The 21293-nt window shown below is 44.9% G+C and overlaps 1 protein-coding gene across 2 annotated transcripts in view; it reads left to right on the top strand.

Moving 5' to 3' along the window:
- Window positions 1-21293, top strand: part of LOC144800424 (vitamin D3 hydroxylase-associated protein-like) — a 654091-nt gene that overhangs the window by 531522 nt on the left and 101276 nt on the right. For both annotated transcript variants that reach the window (XM_078671680.1, XM_078671681.1), the window contains exon 12: window positions 3844-3883. In XM_078671680.1, the coding sequence (XP_078527806.1) occupies window positions 3844-3883 (40 nt within the window). The remainder of the gene's footprint in view (window positions 1-3843; window positions 3884-21293) is intronic.

The raw sequence follows: 21293 nt of genomic DNA, 5'->3' as shown, positions 1-21293 counted from the left end.
ATACATATATAGTTGATTAATTTTTTGTGGTCAGGTAAATAATGCCATAACCCTTTGTTTGAAAGTTTGGTCCTACATTCTTTATTCACATTAGTATACCGTTTACTTGAGTTGATACTTATTTTGTTCTTTTGGACTTTTTCAAGGCTTCATGAAAATCTGTATTTGTTTCTTATGTAGAGTTTATTTAGTTTGTTGAAATATATGCTATAGAAATGTCTATCACCCTGTTTAGGAGTGACTGCATATGAGTGTCTTAACAAATCTTGAGTGTCAATAGCCGTTTAAATGTGCATTCTAATTGCATTGATGCAGTTGCATTGGAAGCGTGGAGACCCAGAAGTAAATCATCAGAACAACAATTATTCACTAGAAAAGTCAGTATCAAAATTTTGAACATATGAGACATAACATGAGGTATCATAAACGTTACTACATAAAAAGTGAATAATGGAAGCCTAACTAATCTGGAATATATCCACTCATCCAATGCATCCTCATTCAAAACAACTCTGAAGGATGGCCAAAGCAGGTTGACTAGGGGTATGTAGGGTTAATTGTACTCCCAATATATAACTGTTTAGATGTTTACATGTTGACCAACACACTCTAACAAGGACACCACCACACTTGCCATCAACCTCGGCATGTGTGCCTTGTACACTGTTTTTAGCTAGGATAGGAGACCTGAGAATAAAGTTGTCCTTCTAGGTACTCCAATTCCTATTTTAAATCACTCCATCACATCTAAACAGTCCTGGCCCCACACCCGCACTTCACCAAACGGCAGTTGGATAGAAGATCTCCGACAAAGTGCCCCTACTTTAGGCAGCCCGTTGGGTATTGCACCGCCAACCCAACGAGGAACACCCCATATGATGAAGCATGACACTTGAAAGGGTGTGTGAGGGCATTAAGATCCAACATATGGATCCCCACTTATATCTTTCCTCAATATAGTGGGACCTAGTTACTCGTGACTCCTCCAGTATTTTCTTTAGAGGAACAGTACGATCCCCCTTTTTGTAGAGATCCAGTGGTACTCACACATCCTTCCAACTAGGAACATACACTGCTTTCTGCAATCACTGGTAATACCCATTTAAACAACCTACTGTATGGCATATGTTTTTATTCACCAACTACCTTCCCTTCAGAAAGTAGGAAAAATTGGATATCTTCAGAAAGCATTTGCCACTGACATCTTACTGACAAAGATTTACAATGAAGACATATGAACATTGTACGTTGTATCATAAGACTTTTTTTTCCTTTGAAAGCAGGTTAAAGCCCACAAATAAATTATCAATAATATCAATAATATGCCTCCTTGTTTATCACCCAGCGCTCATGGCAGATAAAATAGAGTCATAGGTGGTGTGGGTGATCAAAGTCATGGTTCATGTCATATTTGGCAAATAAAGTAATAAAGAGGGCTGAGGAAGCTTGAGCAGTATGTTTGAGAAAGATTTTCATGTATCGGCACATAACATTTTTACAAGTGCAATCTATTTTTGCAATTCACCAGTTTGTAATTGTAAAAGGATTTACTCACACCTCATCTGAATATATATCCTCCTGTGGGACAGCAGAGGACATTCCAGAGCATAAAAGCTCATGAAATATGTGAGCACCCACAAGAATAGTCATGTTGGGGCTTTCACACACCATTCTCTAACCCTTTCCCATCCTAGAAATCTTGGGACATAGACTCTGACAAAGGAGGTAATGACTCACTACCATTGCTGCAAGGACAAGGGAACGTTTGACAAAAAAGGTATTGCTCCCATGGAAAGGGGTTGTGTCTCTGAAAGAATTTTCTTTCCCCATGGAAGAAAGAAGTGAAAAAGTAGAAAGTGCTTTGGTGCTTGGTATATTTTGCTGTGTTAAAACGCACTCACGTGTGTGGTTGCCTAAATAAAAATAACTCATATAACTTTTTCACCATGTTTAGTTTCGTTTTAGGTTAGTTTTATCGTTTTGTAAAGTGCATAGTTACACCACCGGTGTGTCCCCACACTAATATGACTATTGAGTGGATCAGGAGGTGAAGCTATACCAGCTAGGGGTCACCAGAACATTAAAGAGGATCTAAGTTTTCTTGTTTGAAGATGGGAACAGCTTTTGCAGGGTTCGGTTCTCAAAGTCACTGGCATGGTATTTCAAATCTTGGCTGCGAGGTATCCAAAAGATCGACCTCCCATCCTGACTTTTTGCTTTCTTGGCACCCTGACTAAGAAAGTTACTTTAGATCTTAAATTACTTGCCGGTATGTAAGATATTATCATAGGGCGAAGGTATATCTGAAACTTTTTCCATAGATTTCTTTGACGGTAGCACATAACCTTAAAAGTAATCATCTTTTCCACGGGAAGTCAGTGGAGGGTAGCCAGAGTCTTTGCGGCAGGTGCTCTTATTGGAAGGTTCAGGACTAGACGTGCAAACACATTTTGAATAGATTGGAACTTGGTTAGACCTTTTTTTTATACTCCAAGATAGAGGATATTATCATAATCTATCTGGGATGTGACCAAGGAATGAACCATTTTTTTTCTGGCAGCAATCGGTAATAGATCTAGGCTTTTCCTTAGGACTTTGAGAGTTCCAAAATATTTCCCAGCCACCTTCCTGATTTGGCTCTCAAACGTTAGTTTGGAATCCAGCCAAACCCCTAGATTTTTAGCTTCTGCTTTCTGGGCATGAATTTGCCCCAAAACCTCAGGCCACCATGCTGATGACCATATAGAAAGGGCTTTCTCAACTATCAGTATTTCAGTTTTGTTGCCATTTAATTTTAGGCAATGGCTGGGCATCCATGAGGCTAACTCCTTAAAGCATAAAGAGAACTGAGTGCTCTGGAATGCTGTAATGGGTGCAGTTTTGTAAACTGGACCGGAAACGTGTTTTTGAAATCCAAACTGTCATAACACTGCCTCTATGGTGGGCTTCAAGTCTGAAGACACAAGTTTACCACTGTTTTTGAGATTAAGCTTGATAGAGTAGTGTACAAAGTATATGTAAATAAAAGAAAAAAGCTTTCTGCTGTTGAAAAATCATATCCAACGAACAAACCCTAAAGTTTCCGGTAATTCAGGTCCCTGTCTATTTCCACAAATCAGACAACTTCAGAGTGATTGAGAAGGTCATTCTATGAACACCTCGAGGAACAAGTAAAAATAAATAGAAAACGTGAAACAAGGAAACGCAGGAAGCTCAAAGCCGGAACACTAAGAGCACAGCGTAGTGTAGACCTAACTTACATGCAACGTAGACTTTGTTGCAGTGATTTGGTCTGTAGTGTTTTCAGCTGACCACTCTTGTCACTTAAGCTCAAGGCAGTCTACCCCTAACAATGAATGAAAGCTCACATAAAAAGGGGAATTAAACTTTGTCAAGGGTGTTGCTAAACTCAAATTAAGACTATTTGTTTGAAATATCTCCAAGAGCCAAGACTAGAGAAAATATCATTTTAAAATTGACATATGCATCCAAAGAATTACTTCCATATCACGAAATACTAAAAGACTAAACAAGATTTGCAGCTTAATACAGATTATTTTAAAATTGATGTCCATTTCTGTCCTTTCACCCACTTTTGTAAATGATGACCGTAAACATTGGTTGCAATTTGTTTTAACAATATAGGGTATTGCAACTCTGTATGGCCAACGATGTTAGGCACTGGGTACAGTTCATTTAGTAGTATGTGATTATTCCAGAATACATTGGGCGCTGGAAATGTGAAAGTGCCTTATCTAACTAATACCTTATTCCACAAGATAGTGGGTCATTTATACTGTGTATTTTGCATGTAATTTACAAATGTCTTTAAAAAACATGTAGGTCGGTGAAGACACTGTGGGCGGCCCAGACAGAACAACAGGTACTTGATTTTTAAATATCATTTATTAACTATCTTTTAAAATGTCACATTTTACTTGCCTCTATTCTTTGGTGTACTCCAATGTTCCAATCCCTTTCACCACAGCAGCAAGCCTTTAGGTTCAAGTGTTATTAACCATTTGACAAGGTGTTTTTTGCGTACAGTGTAAAAAACTCAGAAAAGCTTAACATTACTGCATGGGGCATGGTGTGGAAATGCCACAGTGCGCAGATTAGATTAACAAGGGCGAAACAGCAAGAAGATAGAATATTTACATGATTGCTACTAATTGGTAATGGGGTTGAGTTATTCCCCAAGAATTCTAGGAATATCTAGGCTAGATGAAAGGGAATTGTAAGGGATGGAAAGGATGTACCGCACGACCTTGCAACCACACGGGGAAATTAGAAAATAGAAAAAGAATGGATAAAATAGATAGATATTGTTTGTGGCAGAACTGTGGGCTCTGAAAATAGACGTTATAACCCAATAACTGTCCAAGCCTCATTGCTCACTCAGCTTCCTATTTGATGTGGAGAATAAGAATCTCTGACTACTTCCCACACATCTAGTTATTGCTATTACCACATCTTGTCACAATGCAATCTATGTGATTACCTGCTTCGTCTTTTTCTTCACTGTGCATGGTCCATCTTCTCCTAGCCAACTCCATGTGCCCATGTTTTTGATTGATATGCGAACAATACAGGTGCTTGCTCTGAAGAACAAGAAACACATATCTATCCACCATGTCTGTTTTAAATATACATCGATTCACTGAGCCAGACGAGTGTAGCCTACTCAGGGGGGTCCCCGACTGCTTAGAAAATTAAATACTTTTAACAGATTAACAGGGCTTATAAATGAACAAGAAAAATGTGCAGTTGAACATTTGAATCCGTTTTGTAAATGTGAAGGAATTTAAATTTGGGGGTGAAAAATTAAGTTGCATCTTCAGTTTGATTAGTGTGAGCAGTGCGAGTGCTTTAAACAAAATATAGTAGAATGAGTGGCCTCAATTGAACTTAGAAAAGATCCAACCTTCTTATTCCGAGTTGTTTATATTTGTTGTGAATTAAATAACATTTTGCATCATTTGTGTATATGTGTGATGAATCCTTATTTCTGCATGTCTTTGTGTATTGTTTGTGCAGGTCATATCATTGAAAATCCTTAGGCCGTGGTCATCGGCTTCCAGTAATGACTCAGTGGGGGTCCTCAGATTCCAATTATGACTCAGTGAGGGTCGACAGATTGCAATAATGATTCATTGTGGGTCCTTGAGGTGCAGTAATGAGTAAATGGGGGTCAAAAGAAGTCAAATGGTTAAGAACCACTGGTGTGGGGAATGTGCCAACGTTATTTGATTAACGAAAAAGTTGTGGAATATGTGTTGGCCTTTCAGTCCCTTGTTGTAAGAGTATGCAAGACTATCCTCTGGACTAAAAGCAGTAGATAGTTATTGTAGACAAGCCCTTAAAAAGATTTGAATAAAAATAAACCAATAAAATAAATTACATTAAATGTATGCCTGAAAAACATGTCTGAGCATGATAGAGTTTACACTGAACTGTGACTGCATGCATGTAGCATAGCACACACTATGGGGCCAATTATGAGTTTAACAGTGCGGCGGCGGGGCTGCCCTGCCTCCACACCACCAAACCTGTGTGAAAACTGCCTGCCGTATAATTACTTTTTTAGTCATTGAAGGGCAACTCCTTTAGCGTTCCCACGACAGTCCCTATAAAATAGGCACCGCAATGGGAACGTCAAAAATAGTTCCAGCACGGCATGGACTAATAAGTACATGCCTTGATTGAATTTCTGTGCATGCATACAGGGGGGCACATGTTTTCCCCCCACCTGTGCATCCACTGGGGGTGAGGCACAAGGGGGCCCTGTAAGGCCTCCTTTGTTTCCTCTCCGCCATGGTTTTCATGGAGGAGAAACCATCATGACAACCCTGGCGGAGAGGAAACTAGTAATATGCTTGTCGAGACTACGCTGGTCACCTCATCTTGTTGCAGTAGCTGGGTCTAAATTACAGACCGTGGTCATTGTTACCAGTATGCTGTCCTTGTAGTGGGCACAAGGGGACCCAAATGCATCTTTCAAGTGGTGATAGGAGGCTGTCAGAAAACCTTGGGCAGCAGTCTTTATATTTCTCTGCATTGCCTACCTATTTTGGGGCCAACATTGACGTATACACAGCACCTCAGTTGCAGCCCAACAGAGGCATGCGTATGACTCATGTAGCACAGCAGATTGATACCCACACAGCTGGTTCAGAAGTCATGCAGCATGGCAAGTGCTGTGTAACATGGGTGGATACAGCATTCATGCAATGTGGCAGTTGCAGCATGATATGGGCCAGTACAATATTCACGCCGCAAGGCAGTTGCAGTCCAGCATATGCCAGTGCTGGATTCATGCAGCTCAGTAGTTACAGACTGAGACAGGTTTTCGCAGTTCTCACAACAACTGCGGATAGTGAATGGGATAGGTATTACAGCATGTGTCACAACTGTCTTCCCTCTTCCAGGCAGTCCACTTTCTCAAGGTGTCCTTCAGTCCAGAAACATGTTGGACTTCTTCTCTTGGACAACCTCTCCTCTTCTGGTGTCAGGTAGACTCTTTCCCTCTCTCAGCACGCATATAGGCGTCAAGGCACAAGGCCGACCTTCAGCTCGAAAGTAAAGACCATCATCTCTGGGAATCTGGCTGTCAGGTAGACATCAGCTCTCCACACACAGCAGTCTTTTGAATACTCAGTGGAGCACACCCTTCATGTGCTGCAAAGAACTTGGAACTGGAGAAAAGTTAGGTAGTATGAGTCCCACCTTAATTTACATTTTCTAGAACTAGGATTGCAGAACCAGTTTGGGGTTGTTCTCTTATATTTATACTTGCCAGATTGCTTTTCATAAAGTGATACTTCTTACCTCAGGTAGTATTGTGGCTGTCTCCAAATTAGAGCATTTCCAGCATTGGCATAATGAAGTGTGAAGTTTTTGCACATAGCAGTACCTGTGAAGCAGTAATCAGGGTCAGACAAAAGGCCAGGCTTGACCCAGAAACTTCCATAACTTGAACAACAGAAACTGCAGTTCTACCTCACACCTACTGAAGTAAAGTGGGAAAATGGTTGCTGGGGGTGAAACCCTACTCAATCAGCAACCACAATTATCATCATGGTGAAACACACGCAAACCCTAAATTAACCTGTGCTTAACCTTCTGCAAGCTTAGCACAAAAGCAGCCAGGCTTCACTTAGAGGCATTGGGTAAAGTATTTATACAGCACACAAAGTGTTATAAGGTAAGAACACAACACAGGAAAAATCTCACACCAATTTAGAAAAACAGAGTAAAATGTAATACATTATTGGACAGTAAAACATGAAAAATGTAATTAGTAGAATCCAGAGACATTCATTTGGAAAGGTTCAGGTAAAATTCGTCCTTTAAAAGCACAAAATGCCAACTGTGATTATCTGGTCACGCTGGATAGGGCTAAAATCACATGTTTAGGTCCACCACGATGGCGCACGTGCCGGGTACAAGGACTTAGATAGGCCCGCCGATAATGGTTCCGAAAGCTGATGCAATATTTGCGTCACACAGCTGCAGTTCCGATGAACTGCGAGGGCTGCGGTGTGGGTTTGCATGAAGGATGCTTTGTGCTGCATCGTTTCTGATGAGAAGTTGTGATGCAGACTTGCGTCGAAGCGTTGTCACATGTCAGTTCCAATGAGAAACTGCAAGGACTGCGATGTGAGCTTGTGTTGAGGCTGTATCATTCTGATGAGGCGATGTGAGACTGTGGCAGGTTTGCGACACACTGCATTAATTCTGGTGAAGTCCAGAGCAGGAATGGCAGAGCACCTCCAACCGTGCTTCTAAGAGTCCATGTCTGGAGGTGCATCATTTGGGGGGGTAGGACTAACAGCAGGCATAGTCCAGATGTAGGGATTAAGATGGTTAGGGCCATTTCTGTCCCAAAAGGCTCTGACGAGGAAGCCAGCCAACTAGAACTTGGAGTCACTCTGGTGGTCCTGAATTAAAGGTACATTCCAGTCCTTCTCACTCAGGGAGCAGAGTAGCTGGGCAGCAAAACAGCCCTTTTTGCAGCAGAGCAACACAAAAGTCCTTCTTCAAAGTTTTCAGCAGGCCCAGAGGTGTACTGAAGAGTTGGGTCTGAGGATCCCCTACTCATACCTGGTGCCCACTTTGAAGTGGGAGAAGCTTCTAGAGCCCTCTCCTTAAAGAGGTGTCTGGAATGTACAACGTCCCTGCCCCGGTCCCAGCATGTCTTGGAGTGCAAAAGACTAGTTTAAAACTGTGTGTGAGTGTGCTGAGTCGGAACATTTGTGATGTGCAGCTGTGCAGGGGACAATTACTCCCCCTTTTCTGACAGAGATGGCCCATCTGGCCAACATCTATTCTCACTGTGTGTCACTGTCTGAGAGCAATACACAAAGGCCAACAGGCAGCTGCACCTAGTTATGTGTCCCAGGATACAGACTGCAGGCACCGAATGGTTGGGACAAATTTCTAAAAATGGCATTTTCAGATTTGTGACTTAAAATCCAACTTTACTATTAATGAGGGTTTTAAACTAAAATTCCTTAGGGAACAAACTTGACTTCCCTTACTGCTCACAATTGACGTTTTTCACATATTAAACGTAATAAGGTAAACCAATGTCATCCTATGGGGAGGCAGGCTTTTCAGTAGTGAAAAACGAATTAAATCGTTCTTCACTACTAGCACATGTAAAAGTTACAAAATACATGTCCAGCACTTTAAATACACTGCATCCTACCCTATGGATGACTCATATGTATTAAAAAGGAAGGTTTGGCAAAAGGTTTATTTGGCCAGGTAGAAATGTCTGTTTTCCAAGTGCACACATAGACTGTAATAGCAGGCCTGAGAAATGTTTAAAGGGCTGCTTCAGTGGGTGGCACAATACAAGCTGCAGGTCCTCTAGTAGCATTTAATTTACAGGTTTGGGGTACAGCTTGTACCACTTTACTAGGAACATACAATAAGTTGAATGCTCCAATTAGGTGTAAGTCAATTTCACCATGTTTAAAGGAGAGACCACAGCACTTTAGCACTGGTTAGCAGTGGTAAAGTGCAGAGAGTCTTAAGACAGGCAAAAACAAAGTCCATAAAAACAGGTGGATTGAAAGCAAAAAGTTGAGAAAAAGCACACAAAGGATGTCAGGTCACCTACAATCAACCGAATGACAGTGCTCAGGAAAAACTCATCAGCAGACCCTTCCTAAAAATATCTTGATGGAATTTATGAAGGTAACCATATCTCCATCCTCCCTACTTAACCCCTTCCGTGCGGGGCACGTTCAGCGGATGTCGCGTGCACTTCCTCGGTAGTGCTGTGCAAGTCCGCTGAACGTTCCGGCCCCGCCCGCGCAATAGAACGTTTCGCACCAGCGCGGAACGTTCGGCACAGCGGACGGGTTAATTTACTGGATGTCCACCCTCCAGCCACATAAATGCAGGCAGTACACTTCTGATGTCCAGGGAAGCTGTCCTCATCATCCATCGTGCACTGTGATAAACCATGAGCATCTAAAATGGACCCAACAAGCTTCATAACTCAGACTAATACACAGACTCCGGCAACTATAAATGTCCAACAAGCAAATTATACATGCACACACCATCAACATACACACAGTTTCTAGGTTTCACATAACAGTGAAACTTTACATAAAAAGGGACAGTAAGACTTACTCTCAGATAAAACACTTTGGTCAACTATGAGGATTCACAAGACAGAGTATGCTGCCACCACTGCTAAACATGCTAAGCACTGCCCATCAAGCCCTTCATAGTTCCAGCTAGCCTGTTCCCATTGGAGCGGGGTCAAGGTTGATTTCCATATGACTGGGTCCAAACGTAGGTGGTATAGTGGGCGAAAAACAATGGATTGGGTTGCAGCTCAAGTGATTGCCAGTGGCTGAGATTAAATCAAGCATTCCATCCAGCACTTTGTTTTTTTATGCCTTAAGTGTGATGCATATTCCCAGACATGGATTTTTATGCCTTAAGTGTGATGCATATTCCCAGACATGGATCCTGTGTTGACTGTGCCACAGGAATCAATCTATGCCTGGCTGATGAGTCCATAATACACATGAAATCAATCCTGGGTTTCTTGTGTTCCGGTTCACGGAGGACCTCGCTTTTCGGGCTGGACTGTTCTCAGTGGTGCAGGATCAAGGCTGATTTGCATAAGGCTGCTTCAATTGAGGCGACATGGTGAATGAAAATGATGGATTGTGATAGGGCCCAAGCGATCGACAGTAGTTGAGAATAGATAAGGCATTGTATCATTCACTTTGTTTTTTTATGCCCTTTGAGCTAACAGGTCAACATATCTTGGCCCCGCTGCAAGAATGGTAGGGATCTTGAGGATTTCATCTGAAAGAACTGAAATATTTCTTACTGGAAAGTAGCTAACCAATTCACGATGAACACAACTATCTTCTTGCTTGTGAAGATGTAAGAGAATTTTTCCCCGATTATTAAAAGAAAATGCAATTTTAAACTGCTATTGGATTGCAAATTTGTGCAAAGCTGGTGAAGTTTAAAAAAAGGAGATAGAAATGGGGATTATGTGACAACAGGAAACTCTTGTAGGTTTCCCCTTAGCCACACTGTGAGTCCCACTGGTGAAAGTCCAACCTTCTGAGCAGCAAGGAATTGCCTAAACCTGGCTGGCAAGCAGAGGTAGGTTTACCCACTGTTGCCCAAAGTTATTGGTATACCTGAGTGCAGTAACACAGTAAGCTGTCATGTGCCTTACTGCGCACAATCAAAATTGCCCCCCTAGGCTCCCAAGTGGGTAGGAAAAACCAAGTATAAGTAGATGAAATTGGACCTGTTACACTTATGCCCTCAGTGCAACATGACCTGTTGCACTAATAATAATTGCCTTGGCGGTAGCATTAAAAAATCTCCCTTTAGGGAAACAAAGTACCAGTTGATTATAGCTGGAAGTCCCACCCTGCCGGGAAGGATCACATTATCTCCAGGGAATTTAACTTGATCTTGGGCATAATCATGAAACTTTGCCTGCCTTTTCACTTGGTGAATTTGCCTGGTTCTGCTGCCAAAACGTATTTCTACATCCACTTAATCAAGGAAAGATAATGTTGGTAAAGGTGAACATTGGTGAACTTTCTTGAACTATTGTAATAAAATAATATCGATCACTCTTTTGGAACACTGCATTCCATTTGTTCGCATCTCTACATGCTGTATTAAAAGATGGTTATTATCCAAAGTAAAGGTACTCATTTTACCAACCTACAGCATTGATGAGCTTGTGACCTTCAGACCAGAACTTATCCATAATAATAATAAAATCAGATTTATAGAGTGCATGGCTACTTCATTGAAGTGTCCCAGCACTAGGAATCCATTCCAACAAGAACTACTCATATGAGAGGATAATAACATAAGGCCAAGAGCCAAGTTTTCAACTATTTCCTAAGTGAGGCTTCAGATGGTCCATGCCGGATTTTTAAAGACAAAGGGCCAGATGTAGGTAAATACCATTTACCGATTCTAAAATACCGAATTTTACCGATTCGGTATTTTAGAATGGGTAAATGCTATGTAGATATTAATTCGGTCATTTTTACCAAATCTGTAAAATTCGGTAAATACCGATTCGGTATTTAACTCCAGGCCCATAGGAATGAATGGGGAATACCGATTTGGTGAATACCAAATCGGTAAGGGGGAAGACCTACAAGGGTGGCAGCGTGTCAAATTGACACCTTGTTGTATCCCTGAATAGTGCATGGGTGCACATGTGGCACGCATACATGCCCTAAGGGCATGTATATCTGCCACATGGCACTGTTAAAAAAGCACAAAATTGTTTTTTAACGGTTTTCGCTAGTTACTAACCAACTTGTAGTTGGTGGTAAATAACGAATCCTTACAGGTGAAAAGCACTCACTTGAGTGCTTCCTACATTTCAGATTCGGTAATTTACCGAATCAGTCTTTAAGAATTCAGAAATTTACCGGATTCTTAAATACCGATTCGGTAAATTGCCGAATCTGAAATGTAGCCATCTACATCCCAAATGCCTAATACCGGTCGGTAACGGCCGAAATTCTGTAATTTCGGCCGTTACCGACCAGTATTAGGGGTCCTACATCTGGCCCAAAGTGTTCCAGATCATGGATGCCGAGTAGCTAAAAGATCTGCCTCCAATTCTGACTTTTTTGAAAATTTGGAACCAGAGCTATCCTGGCATCAGATGATCTTAAATTCCTAACTTGGGACATAAGGTTTAGTCAAACACCGAAGGTACCAAGGTCCATCATTTGTTATGTTATGTTATATTGTGTTTATATAGTGCACGGCTACTCTAAAAGAGTGCCCTGGCGCTTTCCACATGCAGCTCAGTGTAAATAACACAACAGACAAAATAACAGACCGCACAGCAAAAAAAAGGGGAGAGAAAAGAAAGCCTAAAGGTTAAAAAGCCAGGTCTTTAGGCTCTTCCTGAACTGAAGCAAATTAGAGGTGCTACGTAAAACCATCGGAAGCGAATTCCAAAGCTGAGGGGCCTTGAAGCTAAAGGAGCGACCCCCAGTGCGGGCCTTTTTCACACGCGGAACCACGGCCATGAAAAGAGATTCTGACCGCAGTGAGCGGGCTGGACGGTAAAAGGACAGCCTCCGTTGCAAATACCTAGCACCTGAGCCAAAAAGTGCTTTATGCATCAGCGTCAAAGATTTAAACATGATCCGTTTCCGGATGGGCAGCCAGTGAAGCGTCCATTTGACAGCACCTTGTAGAAATAGCAAAGAACTTTTAAGGCAATTCGCTTCTTAATAGGGAGCCAGTGCAGTTTTGTCAAACCGGCTTCAGCAGAGACGTGTCTGGGGAGTTTCAACAACAGGTGCACAGCAGAATTTTGGATATGCTGTAATCTGTTTAGTCACGTTTAGACGACTCCTTTTGGACTACACTACAATGAAAGGTGGTCTCTTCACCATCTTCATCCCCTCTACAACCCATGACATGAGGCCAAGGCTTGAGCACTGCAGAGGACATGCGACTGGCCTTGTTTATGTTCAGAGACAGTTTTTGGGGTGGTTGGACAGGCGAAATAGGCTTGGAGCCTCAGATTCGGTATTTTGTGCATGCTTAGAGGGCAGTATCCTGTCACCCTCTTTAATAGCTGCTTTAAAGTAGGACTGGATGTAGGAACCAGAAGAAGACAGGTGATGCCTCAAAGGAGACCGACATGCTCCAAGAAACGGATCTGAAGAATAATTTGGAATCCCTTCCTGGCCATGGAGATTACACAATTATCCAGTCCTGGAAGTACAGCTTAGTTGGAGCACAGTCTACAGTAAAATAAAATTACTTCATTTACCACATGTTAGATTTTGTGTGAATGATGGAGGTTTACAGTTCCCTAAGGACACTAAAGTTGGACTCAGTCCCTATGAATGGATCAAAAAACGGGCTGCTTAATTTAAAAAAAAACGTAAAAAGTCTAGTCACGATGGGCCCGATTTACAGAACTAACTTAAGACAAAATCCTAAACTTACTACCATTTTCGTATTCACAGAAGTCACTTACTCATTTTGCTATTCACAGAAGACACTTACTGTGAGAAGTTGGCCTGGTAGGGGATGTTTCCAATTCTGGAACCACCTACTACCTGACCAAACAATCCCTTATGGTGTCTGGTTGTAAGTCAACCTTATTAGACAAGCTATCCTAGGGGTAGCATGGACTAAGCAGCCTAAAGGCTTAACTTAAGAGGTCGTGTTAAGCGAGCTGTTTTACCACATACAATCCTGTAATACCAAATGAAAGGACACCACACAAGTATATATTATGAAAATATATGTGTTTATTACTAAAAACAATCCCCAGTATTCTTTATGAATAAAGGGGCACAAGCGTTAAATCAAAAGCACTGTTTAAACATACAAGTTGCACAATTATGGATGAGGGCGGGTGGCCACTCAAACCATATACTAAACAAGTGGTATAAGAGAGACCACTCGAACAGTGGTTAGGCCTAGGGCCTAGGGAATCGCTGGGAGCAGTCAGGACAAGCAATGCTGAAGTCGGGAATGGCCCTCGGGATTCGGGAGATGTGCGGAAAGCGCACGCATGCACCAATGTTAACCAATGGTGCGTAAAAGTCATAGAGTTAAAGTTTAAGGACACTTCCGCTGAACCTAGAGGAACAAAACTTAACACACAGACCCTAGAGGTGTGCACCAGTGTGGGAACACCGGCGGAGCAAAGTTACCTCACCCACAGGAAGTGGGTGCACAGGGTCGAAGTGGCGTCGGGTTTTGACACGCAGGCTCTTGGTGCTTGAAGCTGAAAGGGCTGCAGGCAGGGTGAAGACGAAGTGTCCGGTGGAGTCCAAGGGTGGACTCAAGTTGTAGAGTACCTGAAAGCAGAGGGGACAGAGTCTGGGTCACTCAGCAGTGACCAGGGTGGAACCAGGACGGAACCAGGCAATGTCGGGCGCAATCAGGTGGTCGTCGAGGAGCTTCTCTCCGCTGTCACGTGGGCTCTGGGGCATCTGCGACGTCCAGGAGCAGGTCACGATCTGTCCCACGCAGGCTCTCACCGTCGGTGCAGTCGGCTTCAACTTTGGAGCAAACAAGCCTTGGTAAGAGCAATCCACGCAGGATCGGAAGATTGCTTCTCACTCGGACCAGGAAGGTCAGAGTCGGGGCTCCTTTTCAGGGGAGCTGGTGCGGATCTGGAGCAACCAGATTCACGAGTCTTCTTAGGTAGTTCGTCGGCACAGGGACCACTAGCCAGCTGGCAAGTGACCGGGCCAACGCGTTGAGCCAAATAGTGCCAAAGGGCCCCACGCAGCACTCGTCGAGTGTGGAGGGCTGAACTTCGGCTCAGGAGTAGCTCAGGGTGGGGGCTTCTCAAACCCCGGTGCACAGCTTCGAGGGTCACTCGTGGGCTGCACGGTCAGCGTCTCGTGGTCAATTCAAGATGGCGTGCCCCACGCTTCCGGTCGCCTCCACGGGTCTCAGCTTTGCAGGGACTGTGGATCGGGCTGTTGGAAGGCAGGCAGGCTTGATCTCGTCGATCTCAGTCGCTCGAGCTCCGGCGGGAACTGCAACTAAGTAGACGTCGAGGGCTGGATGGTGCCTGCTGCTGCAGGGTGGTCACTCCTTGACCACAAGGGAGATTCTTCGGGCTTCCACGTTGAGATGGAGGGCGAAGGGTCCAGAATATCGTTTCAAATGTTTCTTCCAGGAAATCTGATGTGCATTGGCACTGCTCCCACTCTTATTCCAATCTGGGGGGCGTGATTACCTGCTAGGTCCCCTCCTATGGGTGGGACCCAGGAAGTGGGTGGATACACCCCCTTCCTTTGATCCAGGCCGCCCTGGCACGAGGGCTGAAGTGCCCCAGAACCGGTTTGGCCGGATTATGCAAGGGGCAGCCTTGTGCGCCCCAGGCAGTGTCTGGTTTCTTTCAAACCTCCCTGCTACAATACACTATCTCCTGTCTGGAGGGTGGTGACACCCTCCTGTGACAGGAAACCCTTTGTCCAGACCCCATCTGCTGAGTTTCGGTCAACTGCAGGGGTCTAGACATTTGTCTGTGGCAGAGGCATCCATTTTGTGGATCTTAAGGTCTTTGGAGAAATTAACCGCATTTAGTAAAGGAACATGTCTTACCCCTCTAGAGGGGTGGAATGCCATCCCCGTCGCCAGAACTGGCGAGGGGATGGTATTCCAAATCGTATGACACCTTACACGACATGTTTTGATAAAGCCAAACCAAAGTTGCTAAATAACCGCGAGGATTATAAGGCACTTAATAGTATATGGTATGGCATTATCCTGAAACAGCTTAGGGATTTGTTCCCGACAGCTGCAGACAGGCTCAGCTCATGCTAGAGCTCCATCTCACATGAAACCACGCACTCTGCCTCCAGGATTGATGAGGCCTTCCATAGGAGTGGCTCACAGGTTAATATGTGTCCAGATATAGGTTTAGATATAGGTATACTATATCTAAGCAAGGGGTGATTACACCACCTTACCCCAGCTGAGTGATCAGCCAGTTGTGTCAATTTAAGAACCAGCCAGGGGTGGCAAAAGATATGCTGCAGCCCCTGGTAGGCCTTGGTGGCCCCTATGCCCTGGGCACCTATAGTGCATTATACAGGGGCTGACAAGGAGTCCATTTCCAATTGGGGTATGTACCTAGGGTACAGGGAATCCATTTTACAGAGAGAGCAGATGGCCTGGGGCCCTGATTAGCAGGGAACCAGGTCAACTAAGTCAAAAAACCAGCTAAACACAGGCAAAAAATCTGGGGTAACCATAGTCAGGTAGCCACCTTCCTACATAACCCCCCCCCCAAACGAAAGGAGATAAGGCTATCCTTGGCCAGGTAAGCCTATATTGCCTGAGTGGCCATATAAGGAAGTACCTGCACTAGCATGGGTACCCCCTGTCTCATGGTCCACTAAGCAGTCCCTCACCCTTTGGGTATTAGAGGGTCTCCACCATAGGGAATTACTACCTTGGGTGTGTTTATGCAAAGTTAAAGGCTGGTTTGGATATGGAGTATTGAAGTGAGGCTCTACTAAGTTAGGGCTTGGCTTCCTCCAATTATCTTCCACCATGTGTGCCTTTATTTCTTTAACTGAGTTGCACTGTGCTCTCAGGGTCAACCTCTGGCTACCTAAAGCTGGAGGCTGGGTCCCTCTGTTTGGCTTGCTGGAGGGACAGTTCAGGTTTGGGCCCTTTGGGTCCCAAGTTTGGCTGTGCCCAACAGAATCCATCTGTGGGAGGTCCCTAACTGTTTTTAAGGGGGCTCCCTCAGGAGTTTTTAAAGTTTTCACCTTACTAGGGCTACTAGTTTTGGTGCACCTAATCTTTTGATGGGGGTGCTTTATTTGACAGGGGGCCCTCTGGGTCTCACTGTCCTTCTTGTCCTCTGCAGCCCTGGGCTGGCTAAGGCAAGGGAGAGAGGGGCAGGTTACCTGCTCCAGACTGGGTATCACCTGAGAAGGGTCCACTGACATCAGGGGTTCTGTCAGGTTAGGCCCAACCACCTCTGGGGCAGTTCCTTCATCAGGGGTAAGATCAGTTCCCTGAGGAGGCTGATCCTGTCCTAAAGTCTGGTGAGGGGGAGATTTCTCTTCCTCCTCCATGCTCTCAGTTTGTGTGGAGTTATCCATCATTTTAGGTTTCGCAACACACATATCAGTTTGAGTTTGGGCTGTGGCCATCACAGCCCCACCAACCTTTTCAGGAGGAGACTCAGTTTGGGTTTCTGCTGTTATCATAACAGCTTTGCTATCCTGTTCAGGAAGAGCTTTTGCTAAAGATGGGGCAGAGAGTTTCTCAGCCCTACCAACCTTTTCAGGAAGGACATCTTGAATTGGGGCTGTAGCCATTACAGCCCCACTAACCTTTCCATTGGAATTCACCATTCTAGAATGGGTTTCCTGTTCAACCTCAGCCCAGGCTGAGATCTCCAAATCATTACCAAGTAGGCAGTCTACAGGCAAGTTTGGTGACACTGCCACTCTCTTTGGGCCAATGACACCTCCCCAGCTGAGACTTACTACTGCCATGGGATGATTTGTTTGGATTCCATCAATGTTTGTAACCTGGTATGTGGCACCAGGTAAAAGTTGCTTAGAGGGGACTAGGCCATCAGCCACCATGGTGATGCTAGCCCCTGTGTCTCTAAAAGCTTCAACTTTCAAACCATTGATGATGGGTTCTTGTCTATACTTGCTCAAAGTATTTGGGCAAGCAGAGAAGTTGGCAAACCCCATGCCAGTCTCATAAACAAGATCATTGGGTGATGGGGACCTGGATAGGCCAGGGTCCACCTGAGCTCCAACAGTAAACCCACCCAGATTCCTGGGTGTGCTTCCACTTCCTGGGGGATTATTGCTGACAGTAACAGGAGGTGTTGAAGCTGGCTTTGGAGGTATATTTTCTTTATTGTTATTCTTGGGACAACAGTTGTCTGTTTTGTAATGCCCAACCTGTTTACAGGCATAACAATAAGGCTTTTTCTCAGTTGAAGAAGTGTCTTGGGACCCACCCCCATTCTTGGAGTTTTGGGGCCCTGGGGAAGTCTTTTCTTTATTTTTATCCCCACCCTTATCTTGAGGCTTGGTAGACTCCTTCTTCTGGTTACTGTCCTGATTCTTAGGCCTAATCCTGGTTCTGACCCACTTGTCTGCCTTCTTTCCCAATTCTTGGGGAGAGGTCAGATCAGAGTCCACCAGGTGCTGGTGTAAGAGCTGGTTCTGACAATTACTTAGGATCTGCTCCCTCATAATCAAATTATACAATCCTGTAAAGTCATGTACTTTGCTGCCATGTAGCCAACCCTCCAGAGCCTTAGTAGCACAATCTACAAAATCAGTCCAGTCCTGAGTCTGTGTCTTCTGGGTATCTCTGAACTTCAACCTGTACTGTTCAGTGGTTAAGCCAAACCCATCTATCAGAACACTCTTCAGGACTTTGTAATTGTTTGCATCCTCATGTCTAACAGTGAGGAGCTTATCTCTCCCTTTTTCTGAAAAGGAGTACCATAAGATTGCTGCCCACTGTTCCTCAGGAACCTGCTGTACCATGCAGGCTCTCTCAAGAGCAGTCATCCATTTGTGGATGTCATCCCCTTCTTTGAAGGGGGGCACAATCTTTGTCAGGTTTCTACTATCATAGGACCTGGGTTTCTCTTTTGGAATATTGCTGCCACCAGTGGCATCTAAGCCACACAATTTCTGCTCTCTTGCCAAGGCAAGTTTAGCTTGGGCCATGGTAAGTTTAGCTTGAGCCAAGGCTACCTTCTCCCTCTCTATTTGGAGTTCGACAGCCCTCATTCTGGCCCTATGCTCAGCTTTCTGAGAAGCACTCATGCCTCTCTCTGATTCTCTGGAGGCACTAGAAAGATGAGAGTCCCCTGAGGGAGATCTCATTCTTCTGTTGCCTGGGAGAATCACATGTTGGGTTCTGGGGAGGTGCTGGCCCTCTCCATTCCCCAGTAGGTCCAAGTTGGCCTGGCTAAGCCTACCAACTGGAACCTGGCTACCCTGATCCTGTACTTCTAAGTCCTCAACATCTGAGTCCTCATCCAAGTCATCATCATCCTCCTCTTCAGGGGGATCAACTACAGGGGGGTTCCCTCCATTTCCTGTGTCTAGGGAAGCTGCTTTAGCCTTCTCTAAGTCATCCTGTTCTAGGATTTCTACCAGGATTAGGCAGGTGGGGCTTCTGCCCCTTTTTAACCCTCTTGCTTTGCACAAGGCAATCAAGTCTCTGCGGGTTAGTTTGTCATATCCAAAAGTTGCCTGGGTAGGGTCAACTGTCACAGGAGCAGACCCAGAGGCTTTTCCTGTGTCAGACATGGTTACTAGTGAGGTGTAAGTGGTGCACTTACCTACACTAAGTGTTTTCCTACTGTACCTTGCTAGTTAGTTGTAGTCAGGGTGTGCTAATCCCTTCAACCTACAACTACTAAGTTCAGTAGAACTTAATATGCTAAGCTTTTGATTTTATATGTACCTAGAGGTACTTGATGTGATCTTTCAATTTGATATAAAGATTGCAATGGTAAAACAACAGCAAGCTCAAATCCGCACCGCTGCTCACCAATGTGAGAAGTTGGCCTGGTAGGGGATGTTTCCAATTCTGGAACCACCTACTACCTGACCAAACAATCCCTTATGGTGTCTGGTTGTAAGTCAACCTTATTAGACAAGCTATCCTAGGGGTAGCATGGACTAAGCAGCCTAAAGGCTTAACTTAAGAGGTCGTGTTAAGCGAGCTGTTTTACCACATACAATCCTGTAATACCAAATGAAAGGACACCACACAAGTATATATTATGAAAATATATGTGTTTATTACTAAAAACAATCCCCAGTATTCTTTATGAATAAAGGGGCACAAGCGTTAAATCAAAAGCACTGTTTAAACATACAAGTTGCACAATTATGGATGAGGGCGGGTGGCCACTCAAACCATATACTAAACAAGTGGTATAAGAGAGACCACTCGAACAGTGGTTAGGCCTAGGGCCTAGGGAATCGCTGGGAGCAGTCAGGACAAGCAATGCTGAAGTCGGGAATGGCCCTCGGGATTCGGGAGATGTGCGGAAAGCGCACGCATGCACCAATGTTAACCAATGGTGCGTAAAAGTCATAGAGTTAAAGTTTAAGGACACTTCCGCTGAACCTAGAGGAACAAAACTTAACACACAGACCCTAGAGGTGTGCACCAGTGTGGGAACACCGGCGGAGCAAAGTTACCTCACCCACAGGAAGTGGGTGCACAGGGTCGAAGTGGCGTCGGGTTTTGACACGCAGGCTCTTGGTGCTTGAAGCTGAAAGGGCTGCAGGCAGGGTGAAGACGAAGTGTCCGGTGGAGTCCAAGGGTGGACTCAAGTTGTAGAGTACCTGAAAGCAGAGGGGACAGAGTCTGGGTCACTCAGCAGTGACCAGGGTGGAACCAGGACGGAACCAGGCAATGTCGGGCGCAATCAGGTGGTCGTCGAGGAGCTTCTCTCCGCTGTCACGTGGGCTCTGGGACATCTGCGACGTCCAGGAGCAGGTCACGATCTGTCCCACGCAGGCTCTCACCGTCGGTGCAGTCGGCTTCAAGTTTGGAGCAAACAAGCCTTGGTAAGAGCAATCCACGCAGGATTGGAAGATTGCTTCTCACTCGGACCAGGAAGGTCAGAGTCGGGGCTCCTTTTCAGGGGAGCTGGTGTGGATCTGGAGCAACCAGATTCACGAGTCTTCTTAGGTAGTTCGTCGGCACAGGGACCACTAGCCAGCTGGCAAGTGACCGGGCCAACGCGTTGAGCCAAATAGTGCCAAAGGGCCCCACGCAGCACTCGTCGAGTGTGGAGGGCTGAACTTCGGCTCAGGAGTAGCTCAGGGTGGGGGCTTCTCAAACCCCGGTGCACAGCTTCGAGGGTCACTCGTGGGCTGCACGGTCAGCGTCTCGTGGTCAATTCAAGATGGCGTGCCCCACGCTTCCGGTCGCCTCCACGGGTCTCAGCTTTGCAGGGACTGTGGATCGGGCTGTTAGAAGGCAGGCAGGCTTGATCTCGTCGATCTCAGTCGCTCGAGCTCCGGCGGGAACTGCAACTAAGTAGACGTCGAGGGCTGGATGGTGCCTGCTGCTGCAGGGTGGTCACTCCTTGACCACAAGGGAGATTCTTCGGGCTTCCACGTTGAGATGGAGGGCGAAGGGTCCAGAATATCGTTTCAAATGTTTCTTCCAGGAAATCTGATGTGCATTGGCACTGCTCCCACTCTTATTCCAATCTGGGGGGCGTGATTACCTGCTAGGTCCCCTCCTAT

This window comes from Lissotriton helveticus, chromosome 1_2, assembly GCF_964261635.1.
Source record: "Lissotriton helveticus chromosome 1_2, aLisHel1.1, whole genome shotgun sequence".
In the NCBI taxonomy this organism is placed as follows: domain Eukaryota; kingdom Metazoa; phylum Chordata; class Amphibia; order Caudata; family Salamandridae; genus Lissotriton; species Lissotriton helveticus.
Note: the sequence above shows the minus strand (reverse complement) of the source record. Positions and strands in the feature narration are given on the sequence as shown.